The 19,259-nt window shown below is 41.1% G+C and overlaps 1 protein-coding gene across 1 annotated transcript in view; it reads right to left on the bottom strand.

Moving 5' to 3' along the window:
• adamts7 (a disintegrin-like and metallopeptidase (reprolysin type) with thrombospondin type 1 motif, 7) overlaps nt 1-19,259 on the bottom strand; it is a gene marked incomplete at both ends in the record, with an annotated part of 128,729 nt that overhangs the window by 106,006 nt on the left and 3,464 nt on the right. Inside the window, one exon of the mRNA XM_079554538.1 lies at nt 4,791-5,164. Within this exon, the coding sequence (XP_079410664.1) occupies nt 4,791-5,164 (374 nt within the window). The remainder of the gene's footprint in view (nt 1-4,790; nt 5,165-19,259) is intronic.

Below are 19,259 nucleotides of genomic sequence, written 5' to 3' on the forward strand. Positions count from 1 at the left end.
AGAAGAAGAAAGAGAAGAAGAAGAAAGAGAAGAAGAAAGAGAAGAAGAAGAAAGAGAAGAAGAAAGAGAAGAAGAAGAAAGAGAAGAAGAAAGAGAAGAAGAAGAAAGAGAAGAAGAAAGAGAAGAAGAAAGAGAAGAAGAAAGAGAAGAAGAAAGAGAAAAAGAAGAAAGAGAAGAAGAAGAAAGAGAAGAAGAAAGAGAAGAAGAAGAAAGAGAAGAAGAAGAAAGAGAAAAAGAAGAAAGAGGAGAAGAAGAAAGAGAAGAAGAAGAAGAAGAGAAGAAGAAGAGAAGAAGAAAGAGAAGAAGAAGAAAGAGAAGAAGAAGAAAGAGAAAAAGAAGAAAGAGGAGAAGAAGAAAGAGAAGAAGAAGAAAGAGAAGAAGAAGAAAGAGAAAAAGAAGAAAGAGGAGAAGAAGAAAGAGAAGAAGAAGAAAGAGAAGAAGAAGAAAGAGAAAAAGAAGAAAGAGGAGAAGAAGAAAGAGAAGAAGAAAGAGAAAAAGAAGAAAGAGAAGAAGAAAGAGAAGAAGAAGAAAGAGAAGAAGAAAGAGAAGAAGAAGAAAGAGAAGAAGAAGAAAGAGAAGAAGAAAGAGAAGAAGAAGAAAGAGAAGAAGAAAGAGAAGAAGAAGAAAGAGAAGAAGAAAGAGAAGAAGAAGAAAGAGAAGAAGAAAGAGAAGAAGAAAGAGAAGAAGAAAGAGAAGAAGAAAGAGAAAAAGAAGAAAGAGAAGAAGAAGAAAGAGAAGAAGAAAGAGAAGAAGAAGAAAGAGAAGAAGAAGAAAGAGAAAAAGAAGAAAGAGGAGAAGAAGAAAGAGAAGAAGAAGAAGAAGAGAAGAAGAAGAGAAGAAGAAAGAGAAGAAGAAGAAAGAGAAGAAGAAGAAAGAGAAAAAGAAGAAAGAGAAAAAGAAGAAAGAGAAGAAGAAAGAGAAGAAGAGAAAAGAGAAGACAAAAGAGAAGAAGAGAAAAAGAAGAAAGAGAAGAAGAAAGAGAAGAAGAAGAAAGAGAAGAAGAAAGAGAAGAAGAAAGAGAAGAAGAAGAAAGAGAAGAAGAAAGAGAAGAAGAAAGAGAAGAAGAAAGAGAAGAAGAAGAAAGAGAAGAAGAAAGAGAAGAAGAAGAAAGAGAAGAAGAAAGAGAAGAAGAAGAAAGAGAAGAAGAAGAAAGAGAAGAAGAAGAAAGAGAAGAAGAAAGAGAAGAAGAAGAAAGAGAAGAAGAAAGAGAAGAAGAAAGAGAAAAAGAAGAAAGAGAAGAAGAAGAAAGAGAAGAAGAAAGAGAAGAAGAAGAAAGAGAAGAAGAAAGAGAAGAAGAAAGAGAAGAAGAAAGAGAAGAAGAAAGAGAAAAAGAAGAAAGAGAAGAAGAAGAAAGAGAAGAAGAAAGAGAAGAAGAAGAAAGAGAAGAAGAAGAAAGAGAAAAAGAAGAAAGAGGAGAAGAAGAAAGAGAAGAAGAAGAAGAAGAGAAGAAGAAGAGAAGAAGAAAGAGAAGAAGAAGAAAGAGAAGAAGAAGAAAGAGAAAAAGAAGAAAGAGGAGAAGAAGAAAGAGAAGAAGAAAGAGAAAAAGAAGAAAGAGAAGAAGAAAGAGAAGAAGAAAGAGAAGAAGAGAAAAGAGAAGACAAAAGAGAAGAAGAGAAAAAGGAGAAAGAGAAGAAGAAGAAAGAGAAGTAGAAAGAGAAGAAGAAAGAGAAGAAGAAAGAGAAGAAGAAAGAGAAGAAGAAGAAAGAGAAGAAGAAAGAGAAGAAGAAAGAGAAGAAGAAAGAGAAGAAGAAGAAAGAGGAGAAGAAGAAAGAGAAGAAGAAAGAGAAAAAGAAGAAAGAGAAGAAGAAAGAGAAGAAGAAGAAAGAGAAGAAGAAAGAGAAGAAGAAGAAAGAGAAGAAGAAGAAAGAGAAGAAGAAAGAGAAGAAGAAGAAAGAGAAGAAGAAAGAGAAGAAGAAGAAAGAGAAGAAGAAAGAGAAGAAGAAGAAAGAGAAGAAGAAAGAGAAGAAGAAGAAAGAGAAGAAGAAGAAAGAGAAGAAGAAAGAGAAGAAGAAAGAGAAGAAGAAAGAGAAGAAGAAAGAGAAAAAGAAGAAAGAGAAGAAGAAAGAGAAGAAGAAAGAGAAGAAGAAAGAGAAGAAGAAGAAAGAGAAAAAGAAGAAAGAGGAGAAGAAGAAAGAGAAGAAGAAGAAGAAGAGAAGAAGAAGAGAAGAAGAAAGAGAAGAAGAAGAAAGAGAAGAAGAAGAAAGAGAAAAAGAAGAAAGAGGAGAAGAAGAAAGAGAAGAAGAAAGAGAAAAAGAAGAAAGAGAAGAAGAAAGAGAAGAAGAAAGAGAAGAAGACAAAAGAGAAGACAAAAGAGAAGAAGAGAAAAAGAAGAAAGAGAAGAAGAAAGAGAAGAAGAAGAAAGAGAAAAAGAAGAAAGAGAAGAAGAAGAAAGAGAAGAAGAAGAAAGAGAAAAAGAAGAAAGAGGAGAAGAAGAAAGAGAAGAAGAAGAAGAAGAGAAGAAGAAGAGAAGAAGAAAGAGAAGAAGAAGAAAGAGAAGAAGAAGAAAGAGAAAAAGAAGAAAGAGGAGAAGAAGAAAGAGAAGAAGAAAGAGAAAAAGAAGAAAGAGAAGAAGAAAGAGAAGAAGAAGAAAGAGAAGAAGAAAGAGAAGAAGACGAAAGAGAAGAAGAAGAAAGAGAAGAAGAAAGAGAAGAAGAAGAAAGAGAAGAAGAAAGAGAAGAAGAAGAAAGAGAAGAAGAAAGAGAAGAAGAAAGAGAAGAAGAAAGAGAAGAAGAAGAAAGAGAAGAAGAAGAAAGAGAAGAAGAAGAAAGAGAAGAAGAAAGAGAAGAAGAAGAAAGAGAAGAAGAAAGAGAAGAAGAAAGAGAAAAAGAAGAAAGAGAAGAAGAAGAAAGAGAAGAAGAAAGAGAAGAAGAAGAAAGAGAAGAAGAAAGAGAAGAAGAAAGAGAAGAAGAAAGAGAAGAAGAAAGAGAAAAAGAAGAAAGAGAAGAAGAAGAAAGAGAAGAAGAAAGAGAAGAAGAAGAAAGAGAAGAAGAAGAAAGAGAAAAAGAAGAAAGAGGAGAAGAAGAAAGAGAAGAAGAAGAAGAAGAGAAGAAGAAGAGAAGAAGAAAGAGAAGAAGAAGAAAGAGAAGAAGAAGAAAGAGAAAAAGAAGAAAGAGGAGAAGAAGAAAGAGAAGAAGAAAGAGAAAAAGAAGAAAGAGAAGAAGAAAGAGAAGAAGAAAGAGAAGAAGAGAAAAGAGAAGACAAAAGAGAAGAAGAGAAAAAGGAGAAAGAGAAGAAGAAGAAAGAGAAGTAGAAAGAGAAGAAGAAAGAGAAGAAGAAAGAGAAGAAGAAAGAGAAGAAGAAGAAAGAGAAGAAGAAAGAGAAGAAGAAAGAGAAGAAGAAAGAGAAGAAGAAGAAAGAGAAGAAGAAGAAAGAGAAGAAGAAGAAAGAGAAGAAGAAAGAGAAGAAGAAGAAAGAGAAGAAGAAAGAGAAGAAGAAAGAGAAGAAGAAGAAAGAGAAAAAGAAGAAAGAGAAGAAGAAAGAGAAGAAGAAGAAAGAGAAGAAGAAAGAGAAGAAGAAAGAGAAAAAGAAGAAAGAGAAGAAGAAAGAGAAGAAGAAAGAGAAGAAGAAGAAAGAGAAGAAGAAAGAGAAGAAGAAAGAGAAGAAGAAAGAGAAGAAGAAGAAAGAGAAGAAGAAAGAGAAGAAGAAAGAGAAGAAGAAGAAAGAGAAGAAGAAAGAGAAGAAGAAGAAAGAGAAGAAGAAAGAGAAGAAGAAAGAGAAGAAGAAAGAGAAAAAGAAGAAGAAAGAGAAGAAGAAAGAGAAGAAGAAAGAGAAAAAGAAGAAAGAGAAGAAGAAAGAGAAGAAGAAAGAGAAGAAGAAGAAAGAGAAGAAGAAAGAGAAGAAGAAAGAGAAGAAGAAAGAGAAGAAGAAGAAAGAGAAGAAGAAAGAGAAAAAGAAGAAAGAGAAGAAGAAAGAGAAAAAGAAAGAGAAGAAGAAGAAAGAGAAGAAGAAAGAGAAGAAGAAAGAGAAGAAGAAAGAGAAAAAGAAGAAAGAGAAGAAGAAGAAAGAGAAAAAGAAGAAAGAGAAGAAGAAAGAGAAGAAGAAAGAGAAGAAGAAGAAAGAGAAGAAGAAAGAGAAGAAGAAGAAAGAGAAGAAGAAGAAAGAGGAGAAGAAGAAAGAGAAGAAGAAGAAGAAGAGAAGAAGAAAGAGAAGAAGAAGAAAGAGAAGAAGAAGAAAGAGAAAAAGAAGAAAGAGAAGAAGAAGAAAGAGAAGAAGAAGAAGAAGAGAAGAAGAAGAAAGAGAAAAAGAAGAAAAAGAAAAAGAAGAAAAAAAAGAAGAAAAAGAAAAAAATATATTATTATCATCATTATTATTATAGGACTGTAGCCCTCTGCTGGACACGTATGGAACTCTCCTTTAATGTTAATATTTCAGCGGCCCTCTAGTGGCTGGAGTGAGCATTTTGTCAATAAAACCATAACTCTGCAAAGGAATGGGCGAGAGACTTTTCTACACTGAATTCATGCCCTACAAGTCGTGAGTTTGCCCCGGTCTGGGAGAGAGGCTTACGTGACTTAGCTGTGAGTCTTGCCCAGATACCTCCTCGTATAGTCCCTTTTTTGTTTCCTGCAGGTCAGTGTTTCAGAATAACAAGTGTCTTCAGCCTCATGAGCTGCCGTTTGTTTTCCTTCATGGCCGACACAAACTCGCCTCCAGTGAAACTACGCGGAGCAGAAACTACAAACGCCAAAACCGCTGCTGTGCCAAGAGAGAGGGCGGTTGCTGCTCGTGTATGCGTCGCCCCCTTCACCCCTTTGTGTTTGCTATGGGGGGGGTTTTCCGTTCCCACTCACCAGGCCGGTGCAGGTGCTGATGGCCGCCCTCCCCCTGACCGCCTCGTCCTCCCACACGTCTCCCAGGAAGTGGCAGTGAGCGGCGGCGGGCGGCCGGAGCGTGGCCCCCCTGAGGGCCCCGTGCCGCCGCTCGCTCAGGGCTCCGGGGGCCAGCAGGTGGGGGTTCAGGGTCAGGTGGAAGCGCAGGCTGTGTCCGCTGTGCCTCACGTGATAGAAGACGCCGTCCCCCCCCCCCCGCGGGTCCTCGTCCGGGGCGGCCCGGCGCTGCACTCTGGGGGCGCGGTGGGACAGGAAGTGGGACAGGAAGTGACCTCTGGCGTCCACGCGGCTGGGGTAGACCACTTCGTAGTGAGGGGGGGCGAGCGGGGGCCGTTCTGTGGGAAGACAGAGGGTGGGAATGAGGAGGCAGCGGAAATTTACAAGAGGAATAAGTTTCACCAGTGACGTACGATGAGGAGAGACAAAGCACTACGAGAACAAACATCGGATCAGAAATATCAGCCTGTTTAAAGGGGCTCGATGCAAGGTGGCCATTTTATACTCACTACTGCCACCTCAGGTCATACGTGTAACTGCAGCTTCTGTATTAAGCTCGTGCATAACACCTTTCTGAGTGACAGTGCAGGTTTTTAGAGGCAGTTGTGGTGAACAGATCTGGGCTCATTAGGACATTGTTGAAACTCCGTATAGTCCCTTTAAGGTATGACTTGTATTGAAAAAATAAAAGCATCGAAAGCAGGAACCGAAAAGCAATATAGAATCTTTATATATATTTTTTCTTTATCTTTATTTAACAGTAAATTGCACAAACCAGAGAGAGCTTTAAGTGACAGCAGGTTCATACAGCCGCCAATGAAGCATCTGAAACTGGAAGAAACTGAAAAAACGGGAAAAATTTAGAAAAAATTGAAAAAATGTGGGTAATTTTGGGAATATTTAAGGAAACATTTGAGAAAATGTAGGGAAAAAATTGGGAAAAAATAAATACAAATATTCAGGGACATTCTTACATTTTAAACATATTGAAAAATGTGAAACAATTTGGGGACAAAATAAAAAAAAATATGGAAAAATTTACAAAAACAAGTGAATAAAAAATAGGAAAAAAAACTTGGTAAGAGTTGTTTTGTAGTTCCATCCATCCATTTTCTTCCGCTTTATCCGGGGCCGGGTCGCGGGGGCAGCGTCTCAGCAGAGACGCCCAGACTTCCCGATCCACACACACCTCCTCCAGCTGTTCTGACCCCGAGGCCACACCTCCTCCAGCTGTTCTGACCCCGAGGCCACACCTCCTCCAGCTGTTCTGACCCCGAGGCCACACCTCCTCCAGCTGTTCTGACCCCGAGGCCACACCTCCTCCAGCTGTTCTGACCCCGAGGCCACACCTCCTCCAGCTGTTCTGACCCCGAGGCCACACCTCCTCCAGCTGTTCTGACCCCGAGGCCACACCTCCTCCAGCTGTTCTGACCCCGAGGCCACACCTCCTCCAGCTGTTCTGACCCCGAGGCCACACCTCCTCCAGCTGTTCTGACCCCGAGGCCACACCTCCTCCAGCTGTTCTGACCCCGAGGCCACACCTCCTCCAGCTGTTCTGACCCCGAGGCCACACCTCCTCCAGCGTGTCCTGGGTCCACGAGGCCTTGTCCCACTAGGACATGCCTGGAACACCTCCCGCGGGAGGCGACCAGGTATTTTCTGGACACTCAAAGACGCTTTACATTGTGTGATTCATTCACTCCAGACTCGGTGGTGGGAAGCTGCTATTGTAGCCACAGCTGCCCTGGGGTAGACTGATGGAAGCGATGCTGTGCCATCGGCCCCTCCGACCACGACCACTCACTCACTACATTCACCCCAGACTTCCTGGTGTTTCTAAACGGTCTCCGATCCAAGTCCTGACCAGGCCCTTCAGCTGAGCCTCTGAGGTGTTAAAGAAAAGAAATGAAACAGAGAAATGTAATAAATGAACATTATTCATCTGTTTTATGGCACACGAGAAATGTTTTAGTATCATTCAGGAACTGGTTTAGAAAAAATGTACCAGAACCAGCCCTAATAACAACGGAATAAATGAGGACAATGGACTTTATTAAAACGAGTTTCTTTCAGATGACGAGGGATTTCCTATGATTTTAATGAATAACGGCCAAATGTTTTATCTGTTGTCGATATCTAGTAAAGTGGGCGGAGTCTGTCTGAGGACGGACGCAGGTGACCCCACAGGTGTCAACCAGAAGTTTCCTCCTCCTCTCTCTTTTTTACACTTTTTACTCTCTTAACCCCTTAACTGGCGTGAGAAAAGTTTGACAAAAAAGGGACGAAAAATTGATGAAAAAGTGGCAAAAATTTCACAAAAATCACAAAAAAAACAAAACAAAAATATAGACAAAAATCAGACGAAAAAAATGATGGAAATGTGATGACGTGAGGAAAAAGATCCTCAATTCAGGCGGGAGTTAAGAGGTTAACTTCCAGCGGGACCGAGCACATTGTCTCTGGTTAGCATGGCTGTGAGCTCCAGTGGAGAAGCTTTTAGATTTGGGTAAAACCCGCTCAGTGAAGGCGGGGTCAGAGGTTTGTAACATGTGAGTGTAGAGACTTTAGTTCTGCTGACGTTTGGACGTGGACTTTCTCTGAGCCCGTCCCAAACCCCAGCAGGTGGGGGAGGGTTTGCACTGCAGGCAATACTGATCAATAGGAAACAAGCACGAAACGCCCCCCCCCCCCCAGCCCCCCCCCGACCCAAAATCTGTTCCCACGGCTGTGAATGAAACAGCTGTTTTCACTCGCTCGTGTTGGGTCGAGTTCAAAGACCTGTTGCTGTCTGTTCTCCTTCTCCCAGTGCATTGTGGTCTATACTGACCAGTCTACAGACCATCACTGGGGGGGCGGACATGGTAAAAATAGAATATCACGATTTTTTAGAAATACAAACTGGTGATTTCAATTTGATCACGATGCTGTTATGATGACAAAGTACAGACTGATGAAGAAAAACACTCAGCCATAATATTAGATCTGTAGCAAACTCACTGTCAGTTCAAAACATAATAAACTCCAGTCAAGAGAGTTTGGGAAATTCCACAGTTACCATGGAGATCCGCCATCTTTGCAGCGGTTAGCATGCATTTCCATTGACTAACAGCCCCGTGAGCTGCGGAGTTACAGCTGGTGAACACATCGAACTCACTGCGGTGTCCAGGTGTTTTAACAATAACTGCACATTTTAAAATCTTTTAAAATCTCCATTAGTTTAGCTGCTAATCCCATCATGCTCAGCGATATGACATCACATTTCCGAACTCTATAGAAGGAAGTGAATCTGTTTCCCAAAGGTACCTTGCATTGCCTTGGTCCAAAGTGGGCGTGGTCAGGCATTTACATCATCACTCACAGTTCCAGTGTTCAGAGGCCTGTGTCCTCCCTTTGCTTTAGCATGTGGCTAATATACCAAGGGTGTGTTTGAATGGGACAGTGCATATTATAACAGACTGTGAGGAAGCCGCCACGAGGGGTCACATGGGCAGGTCACATGGGCAGGTCACATGGGCAGGTCACATGGGCAGGTCACATGGGCAGGTCACATGGGCAGCCAGACTTAACAAAGGTAGAGTTCTCACCAGACATTTATTTTGCAAGACCAACAGAACTTCTCAGTGACGCACATGTCACATACAAAATGGCCCCCAGTGACCACAGCAGTCAGGTTTTATACCTTTTGTACCATTCCTTTATGGGTAACGTCCAAACAAAAGTTCTGCTGGTAAACTAACATTTTACATAACTCTTTACAACTCACTTTACAACTCAAATGAATAAAGACAATACACGCCAAAAATCAAACACAAACTGAAAACAAAGATTGAACTAGTTTCCCCCCTTCCACATGGTTCAGCCTGAAGTTTTTAAAATGGCCGACACAGACCACGCCCCTTCCCTTCTTCCCACCCGGTGGTTCAGGGAAATGTGTATACCGAGTGAATGAATAAACAAAGTGTTAAATGGACAATGTGATATAATTATTAACTTATACATGAATCTGAGGTTATTGTTTTTGGTGTTTATTGCAAACGAAACAAACGAAGCAAAACCACAAACACACACAATGGGAAAAACCCACTTTGTCCCACAGACTCTGCTGTAAATATGCCGGATTTAGCTCGAGGCTAATGTCCAGTCCCATAAAGGATCCCGAGGATACATCAGTGTAGCCAAAATCACCCATAATGCACCACGGCTCTGGGGTGCTGGCTTGTGTGCCTTGTTCAAGCACTTAAATTTCACTTTAACCTCTTAACTCCCACCGGAACATTTTCCCCTTTTCGGCTTTACCCAGATCTAAAAGCTTCTTGAAAAAAAGTGTGATGAAAACGCAACAAAACCCAAACACCAAACGTGTAACAAAAGACGACAAAGCTGCAACAATGCAAGGAAAAATCTTTGATCAAATTCATAGGTCTTAGCTTTCAAATGAGGTGTGTCCCTGGCCTATGGGCTGTCGGCTCCATTCAAGAACATCTGGAGAAAACTGGACAAAATGTGCTCGGTTTAGGAAGAGGTTAAGAGGTTAAAAAATACAAGCTTTGACTTGTTTAAAGAGGCTAGATGTAAGTTAGCCATTTTATACTCAATACTGCCCCCTCAGGCCAAATGTGTAAAGTTTTAGTCAAGACTTGGTCAAATAATGAATTTCAGATGTTTGTCTTTTTTTAGTCAAAAATAGAAAAACTGAATCTCTGATTTGTTTTGTAAATTTGAAATGTATATTATGTAAGGATTAGACAGCTCGGAGTCGCGTTAGCCGGTTCTAACGCCCGACACAGTGTTGTTCCTCCTGCATTATAACGTCTAACGCGGCTCCTCGTTGTTTAATCCGCTTGTTTAATCTGCCATCTTTGTGCATGATGGACAATAAAGTTTTTCTATTCTATTCTATCTATTCTATTCTATTCTATTATACCAGGGTCCCACAAACCTAACATTTATAATAAATGTGTTTTTCATTGACTAAAGTCACTAAATCTGCCAGACTACGGGACTATTTTGTGTGGGTTATTAGCCGGTCACTGAAGGCTGGTCTCAGAGCGAGTCATTCTCCGCAGCTATTACGAGGATCTCAGTCAGGCTCAACGACACAACATCAGCACAGAATCACAACACAACAGGACTAACCCGGAAACACTTTTCCCTGGAAGGAAACACCGATATGCGGCACTCGTGGGCACCAGTTATTTACCTTTTACAAGGTTTAACCTGAAGCTAAAGCTAGCTAGCTCAACCAGCTCAACTGTTTATGGAAACAGCTGCGGTGGAGTCGCTCACACCTGGGCCCCCCCAACTCAAACTTTTATGTTTGACTTTACTAATCCAGACAAAGATGCTTCAATGCAGGATCATTTTATGTACGCCTGAAAATGATGAATAGCCTTAACCGTTTCCAATAGAAATGTAAAGCTCATATGTTATTAACAGTAGCTAACCGAGCTGCTCACTCTCCTCTACAAACATTTAGCAAACACTAAATCCATCTCATACGTTCCTGTCAGTCACTGATTACGCCTTTATCTGACTCAGCTGTGTCAGGCGTTGCTATGGCGACGCCACAGCGGAGTGACATCCCAGTGATTTAACTACCGGACTACGTGTGCGGTTACACCAAAATAATGCACCGGCCAATCAGAGTCCAGTATCACCCAGACCATGGTGTAATAGATTGTAACATATAAAGAAATGTCACAGCTTCCTGGAGGACTTCATCTGTTTCGTGGACACTGAAGCTGCTCATGAATCAGTATCAGGCATTTTGATAGGGGCCTTTTATTTCTAAAGTTTTCATCCCCCTTTCGAGTTTTATGCAACACATTCCCCTCAGGTCAATAATCGACTGCAGAAGTTTCAAGGAGAAGCTTCTCAATGTAAAAGTTCTTTCCATTCACGCTCCGTTATCTAATCCATAGGCCCTGTACGTGAAGCAGCGATGAATGAAGAAAAGAAGCACATTCATAAAGACACATGACGTCTAAAAAGAAGAATGAGCCGTCAGAGTGAAGTGTACGATAACCCTGAGGACTTCTGACTGAGGCCACGCTGTTTCAATGACAGCGGCTCAGAACGCTCTCAACATGATGAATGTGCCGTTTATATCGTGGACGTGTTAAGCCGAGCTCGTACTTCCCGAGTTGTGTAAGCCAATAATTGAAAAGCTTCGATTGTATATCACACTTTATTCAGGCTTTTCAAACTGCCCCGGCCTTGGGATTGTTCTGAGGCGAAAACGGAGAAACCTGAGAACATTTGCAGATATTACCTCTCGCCCTCGCTTCTCACAGGAAATCTTTCAATTCAGCACCGGTATTTTGTCTCGCGTATCCTTCAGGCTTTCACTTCTACTCAAAGCACCCGTTAACTCGAAGGTGTCGGAGTTTATATTCCTTCTCTGCATTTGACTTAAAGGGATGTTTCAGGATGTTTGACATAGGGCCTCATTTCCTCGTTATCCAGAGTGTTGCTGATTTATGGACATTCTGGAATTCATGCAGTTCTTATGTTTGAAGAGTTTCGTGGCGCTAGGCTAATGCAAGGCTAGTGCATGTCTATGGTATCAGCTAGCCTGCATTAAAAAACAGTGTGAGCCGCTCCACAGAGCACCTGAGGCAAATCACTGATAACACCAGACTAACCATATACATGTCTGTGTAGGGCTGCTCGATTATTGAAAAAATAATAATCACGATTAATTTTGTCATAATTGAAATCACGATTATTCAAACGATTATTTGTTGCCTTTAAAAAAATCCATCAAAAAAGTGACAAAAATCCATCAAAAAAAAGACAAAAATCCATCAAAAAAAAGACAAAAATCCATTAAAAAAAAGACAAAAATCCATCAAAAAAAAGACAAAAATCCATTAAAAAAGTGACAAAAATCCATCAAAAAAGTGACAAAAATCCATCAAAAAAGTGACAAAAATCCATTAAAAAAAGACAAAAATCCATCAAAAAAGTGACAAAAATCCATCAAAAAAGTGACAAAAATCCATAAAAAAGTGACAAAAATCCATCAAAAAAATGACAAAAATCCATCAAAAAAGTGACAAAAATCCATTTAAAAAAGACAAAAATCCAGCAAAAAAAATGACAAAAATCCATCAAAAAAGTGACAAAAATCCATCAAAAAAGTGACAAAAATCCATTTAAAAAAGACAAAAATCCATCAAAAAAGTGACAAAAATCCCAAAATTAAAAATTGAAAAAAAAAAAAAAAATTGAAAAAAATTTTTTTTGAAAAATTGAAAAAATAAATTATAATCTATTTTTTGCGATTATGCTAATTTTGTAATTGTTTACTGTTGTAATCGAAATCGGAATCAAATTTCGATTAATCGCACAGCCCTATGTCTGTGTCCATAGAATCATTTATCCATTTTGCATTTAAAACACCTTATACTTGAGCAGCAGCAGCTTCGTGGTTGTATAAGCCAGTGTTTCCCAACCAGGGGTACGGGGACCTAGCAGGGGGTGCTCGGAACTATTTCAGATTGAAAAAAGGGGAAAATGTAACATCATTTTTATAGGAAAAGCTATATTTGTCAGTAAAATGTGCTGCTTTGGGAGAATTTTTGGTTTAATTTGACTGAGACATTGTCCTTTTTCTTACAAACACCACTTTTAAGTAACTACTTTCTAAATAAACTGCAACACCCTTGAGGTAGGGGGTGCACGGTTGACCAGTGAAAGGCCATGGGGTACGAAAGACAAAACACGTTGGGAACCGCTGGTATAAGCTACGCGGCGGCGGAGTGATCTGCTAGAAAACAGTCCCTCAAAACATGTATATGGTTAGTCTGGTGTTATCAGTGATTTGCCTCAGGTGCTCTGTGGAGCGGGTCACACTGTGTTTAATGCAGGCTAGCTGATACCATAGACATGCACTAGCCTTGCACTAGCCTAGCGCCACGAAACTCTTTAAACATAAGAACTGCATGAATTACAAAAACAAATATCTCCAGAAATCAGCAACACTCTGGATAACGAGGAAATGAGGCCCTGAAGTATCCCTTTAAAGGCCTCTGCCACATCAGCACATTCCAAAACAAAAACACAGACGTTTCTTATGGTTCCAAAAGCAAAAGTCTGCAACGTATAATGTATAAAATATGATCTGATTTGTACAAACTTGTGGCTCAGGTCAGGGTTCACTCACTCAAACACAAATAAACTCAACTGATATGGATGCAGCAAATATCCGTGTCCATCTCAGGAAATCCACTTCATTTCGCCTCGCTCGGACATTTCTTAGAGGAAGATCGGTTTATCGGGGTCTCTTCTGATTGGCTGGGACGTCTTGCTCATGCACGGCTACATTAGCGGTTTTCCCAGGAGAACAAAACATAGGGCAGGGATAGGCAACATCAGGCCCGGGGGCCAAAATCGGCCCTCCATCATCAAACTCTGGCCCTCCAGATGATTTTGAGAAATACCATGACCCAAATCAGAGCTCGAATGCCTGTTAAAGTACTCCAGAAATGTGGAAAATACTGTCAATTCCTTAAAATGTCTTAGCAGAGCGCCCTTTAGGCCATAATCCTAAAAGAATACTCGAAGAACACTAAGAAATGACTTAAATCTACTTGAATTAAGAGATTAGTGGATTTGGTCTGGCCTTAAAACAGATCAAACCTATTCTTGCTGATGGAACAAGCACAAGATTTTTCTTGATTCAGATTATTTTGTATAATTTCAAGTGAAAAATGAATATTTTTTACAGTAAAAGTTAATTTGTTTGATTTCCAGTGGGATTTCTATTTGTTCTATTGGCATTAGTGTTTTCATCTGATCTTAGATTAGTTCAACGCAAATTTAACATTAAAAAAACCCTTCATTCAAGTGATTTTAATGATGGACGATGGACATTTTTCCAGTATGATGTACAACACTGGCATGTGTAGAAAGTGATGCTTTACGTCAGTGGCTTTAGGTGGAGGGTCCGGCCCTTGAAGAAAACCGGCTCCACCGAGCAAACTTTCCCACCCCTGACACAGGGGAAGCTTCTGAGCTGCTGACGGCCCTGGGGGAGGAGTCTCAATGTACATCGAACTCTGATTGGCTGATAATTCTGTCAGTCAGGCTGAGCGTGGCCTGACAACACAGGGGCGTCTCAAACTGTGGAGCAGGCCCTGAGGCGGAGCAGCTCACCTGAGGCGGAGCAGCTCACCTGAGGCGGAGCAGCTCACCAGAGGCGGAGCAGCTCACCAGAGGCGGAGCAGCTCACCTGAGGCGGAGCAGCTCACCAGAGGCGGAGCAGCTCACCAGAGGCGGAGCAGCTCACCAGAGGCGGAGCAGCTCACCAGAGGCGGAGCAGCTCACCAGAGGCGTTCAAGGCACTTTATGAGTACAGGAAATTACACCGATATATATATATAACTCAACTGTACATAAATATAAATCCATGACAAGTTTAATGTACTTCATTAGAGCGGAGAAGGCTCTACTGGCCCTGAAGGCACCGCTGCTGATCTGTGGGTCTTTTTAAGGTTCTGACGGAGCTCTTTCCAAAGCAAAAAGGGAAGTCTCGATCTCGGATATCGGCCTTTTATCGGCATAATCAGCCGATCGCGGTTACAGTAAAATCGTCCAGTGAGGTTCATTAGGTCTTCTGCTATTGGTGCTTCCATGTTCTTCTGTCCAGACCTGTGTGTTACTTCGTACCTCACGGTTTCCTCAGACGTGCGGTGTCGCTGGGACGTGTCGGCTCAGCTGATTCAAACACTTTCTGGCTCGGTTTTCCTGCTTGTAGTAGCAGGACACCGTTCTCTTGGAATATTTACCTGCGCATGAAGAAAAGTCCTGTATTTCCAGTGGTGATGGTTGTTAAGGCCCCGCTCCACTCTTGATCATAAACAATACCTTAAGCAGTGACACTAGAGAAACGTCCTTAGATAAAGTGTGTAGAAAGTGCTTTTGGCTCTAAATACAGCGCAGGCGATGCTTCTCATTAGCTCCTCATCATCATCATCATCATGTGTTTAAAGAGGAGTGTGTGAAGAGTGTTGGGATGAACTGTGTGTCCTGACCGTGACCTGAGAACCTTTCACATACGATAACACTGCCACCGGTGTTTCTGGAAGCGCTCGGTTACATTATACCAGATCTATATTTAGTGACTGAATACTTGCCTTTTTTGTGATGTATTCTGTTACTTTTAGAAAACTTCACATTGTCTTTATAATTATGTATAAATGAGGCGTTTTATTACAAAGATGAAGACTTGTTGGAATTAATGATTAATGAGGAGCTCTTTATCTCTGTCGGCCAATGGAGCAGCAGATACAGCATCATGTGACACAGTGTTTGTTTGAACTGTGGCATTAGGCGTTTGAATCGTTATGTTAGGAGGAAAAACAGGCCAACATTAAAATAATAATAATAATGCATTGATCCCTCCTGGAGCCGCCGCCTTATCGTGGTGGAGGGTCTGAGTCTGAGTGATCCTGGAGCTCTGTGTCGGGGCGTCGTGCCCCTGTAGGGTCTCCCAGGGCAAACAGGTCCTATAGGTGACGGGTCAGACAAAGAGCGGGTCAGAAGCTCCTTATGAGAGACCAACAGGCCCGGTTTGAACCATGAGGTCGTCCTTCTGTGGACCCACCACCTGCAGAGGGCGCCATAGAGGCTGGTGCAAAGGGACAAGTGGAAGAAGATGGATGGATGGATAATGCATTGGTTTTATAAAGCGCTTTTCTGGACACTCAAAGACGCTTTACATCATTCATGCACTCCATACTCGGTGGTGGTGAGCTGCTATTGTCGCCACAGCTGCCCTGGGGTAGACTGACGGAAGCGAGGCAACCAGTCTGCACCATCGGCCCCTTCTTCCCATGACATCGTGTCATAAGATAAGATAAGATAAGATAAGATAAGATAAGATAAGATAAGATGGTACTTTATTGATCTCACAGATGGAGAAATTGCATTCGATGAGAGAGCATCCGGCAGCAGCACCATTCAGTGGCACCACTCTTTTTTTTCTTTGGTGAAAGATGGTTGTGTCGCGGCCGCCATCTTCCCTGTTTTGGTCACAGGAGGAGCACTGGTTGACGGGAAATCCGTAGACGATGACCACGGCGGTGGAGCTCTTGCGCTTGGCCCTGATGTTCTTGGCCACACAGGTGTAGTTGGCCGTGTGGGACAGACGCGCCTGCTTGATGATCAGGTTGTGTCCACGGTGATGTAGAAGTTCCTGTCCTCGGCCGGGTCCATGATCTCGTTGTCCTTCAGCCACTCCACCCATAGAAGGGGGCGTGGCTTCATACAGGGGGAAAACAGAATCTTTTGGGAAACACATTTTTTTTTCACTGCTTTTTCCATCACATAAACAAAGTCAAGTCTACATCCGGCCCATGTGGATGTTTATTCACAGCAGATTGTTCAGCAGAAGTGAAAAAATGGCAGTCGTTGCTAGCGCTTTGCATTAGCATGTAGCATGACGCTAACATGTAGCATCACGTTAGCATTCTCCGTTATTCATGTGTTTATGGGCTGTTGAACCAAAGTGAAAAAATGGCAGTCGTTGCTAGCGCTTTGCATTAGCATGTAGCATGACGCTAACATGTAGCATCACGTTAGCATTCTCCGTTATTCATGTGTTTATGGGCTGTTGAACCACTTTGCTCCTCCCCATGTCTTTGTATCTTTATTTAGTAGAAACTATATTCATAATTCAGCGTTTGTTAACCCCTTAAGTTCTAAAGAGCCATATTTGGCTCCGCCCCCTTGTGTCTGCATTTCCAGGACCATAACCTTCGCATACAAATACTGTCAGTCATGTTTTTCACCTCTCGTGTTCAGACTCTCAGCAACAAACTCATCCCCTCCAGTTTCAAATCAACAGATCCTCAAACAGCCACAATAGGTCAGTTTGTCATAATTCGTTGTACATATTTTGGTCAGAGACAAATAAATGCTGTTGTGTCATGTTATTGGGAATACAATGTTGTGACCCGATATGTCCCTATGACTTTTTTTAATAAAGCATGTATAGCTTTAGTGTTTTGACCTGCTGGTGTTTTGCTGACCACAGGGAGCACACACTATATTGATTATTTCCATTTCTGTTCTTATTTGCTTCAGCACAGACAGAGAAAGAGCATTTTTAGGCGCAAACATGAATGAATGAATGAATGAATAATCTTTATTTGGACCATAAACAAAACATAAAAACACAAACTCGTACGACCTCAAAATACAACCTGCCGTGATCGTGGCCGTTGTGAGCTCAGTTTCAGACGTGCAGCTCAATACATTTACATCTTAGTACAAACAATTTTGTTTCACCTTTTGCACCTTTGAGATTAGTCCGAAAAGGAGTGGGGGAAGTAAACACTTATTTAGTCCCGCCCCTTTTAAGCACTGTCAGTCTCTTTTCCTATTTACTTTTTAGGCTTCCTTAAAACAGTAATTTGAGCTCTGTGAATCAAGTTGTCATATACAGTGTGAAAACTATACCATCAACATCAGGTTTGCAACAGCTGAACATGAAAAGTCAGAGATTTTCTTCCAGTACTTACTTAGTTTAAATATCAATACAAAGAATGGATATTTTCTGTCTGATATTTGGACATCGTTTAAGGTCTACGTGTCATTTATTCCATATTTTAGGACCACAAACGGACACACTTGTTCTGGATGTCCGGGCATGGGCAGGTTTAAAGTGATCCAAGCCCCTTAAATTATATTCTCCTTCTCTTTCAGAAATCGACTGCTGAGTTTTTAGAGGTTGTTGCTTATTTTTAGCTTTGTACATGAATTGAGCAGTTTTAAAAGTGATCATGTCTTGAAGTTTTAGAATCTTGGCTTTAATAAACATGTGTTTTTCATTCAGGCGGAATTTTGATTTTTCTGTTTAAAACTATTTTTTACTCACAAACTGTCATTTTTTTTAAATTATTTTTTCCCTGAAACAAAAAGTCCCAAGGATAAAGTTTATTTTAGTACCAAGATTAGCCATGTGCCCCTTGTAGAGGCCGAGTTAAACCCAGATAAACACATGTAGAGCATTTGGGGTAAAGGGCCCTAGACAAGAAAGGGTTAAAGTAGTTTTTGAATAATTAGAGAAAGTTTAGATGTTTCTCGTCTTTGTTTTCCCCCTTCACTGTTTTCAAACATGACCATATATGGGCGACTCCAGAGACGCCGTCTGTATCTTGATCATTGTGCTGGTGTGGCTCATATTCAGCTCAATAGTTTTGGTAAATCAAGACCAAACAAAGGCGAGAAACTAAATCTGAACTTCTGCACATTTTGAAATTCCTGCGTGTGTTTCTGGAGCCAAACGTGCGACTGGTCTTTATTACGGGCGTGTTGATAAGAGCTCCCAGACGGAGACGCCGCAGCAGAAGTATTTACTGGTGTGACACAGCTGTGGTTCAGGACGACTGTTTCATGTTTAATCCCGGACGTGTGGAGGAATATTCCTGTTTACGCCGCTCGAAGAGACGCAAACACGCGATTAAGAAACGACTCCATCTCCAAACACGGGCGTTTGTTTGGAGATGCTAATCCGCTAACAAACCAGGCGCTCCTTTGGTCGTCGTCTCTGTGGACACGGATTCATTAAAAGATTGAATTTCTCGTCACCGAAGCTTTGACAAATCAATGGGAGTAAATCGGATCGGAGCGTTTGATTTGTCCAAACAAACAAAGTATTTATACGTTTTACTGTAAATGCCGCTCGATGTGATTATTATTGAAACGAGGCTTTGTTGAAACCTTCTGTTGGTCTAACAGTAAAGTAAATTAGAATAACTGCCTTGTATAAAATGTCTCTCTCAAAATGGCTGTAGTGAATGTCTTGAAATCGGCCTCTGTCTCTTTAACCTCTTAACTCCCGCCTGAACCGAGAGGATCTTTTTCCTCACGTCATCAGATTTTGTTTCCATCATTTTTTTTGTTGGGTATTCAACTCATTTTTGTGACTTTTTCGTCATTTTTTTATTTTTATTTATTTTTACATTTTTTGGTCATTTTTTGAAATAAATTTTGTGTCATTTTTTCTCATTTTTTTCACATTTTTTTCATTTTTTCGTCATTTTTTTAATACATTTTTTGTAATTTTTTGTCACATTTTTTTCATTTTTTTCTTCATTTTTTATCACATTTTTGTCATTTTTTCATCAATTTTTCTTCACTTTTTTGTCACATTTCCATCATTGTTTTCGTCTCACTTTTGTTTTGTTTGGATTGGGGTAAAGCCAAACTGGAGAAAATGTGCTCGGTTCAGGTGGGAGTTAAGGGGTTAAACGTCTCTCTCAAAATGGCTGTAGTGAATGTCTTGAAATAGGCCTCTGTCTCTTTAAGAACCTCTGAGCCTTTAGACACGCCCCCTCCACACGCTGTCTGTGGCATCAGTGGGGAGGGGGTTCTGCTGAGGAGCAGTGGTTGGTTACTCGGCTGGTGACCAAAGCTCGGAGGCGT

This window comes from Gobius niger (assembly GCF_951799975.1).
Source record: "Gobius niger genome assembly, chromosome: 4".
Classification (NCBI taxonomy): domain Eukaryota; kingdom Metazoa; phylum Chordata; class Actinopteri; order Gobiiformes; family Gobiidae; genus Gobius; species Gobius niger.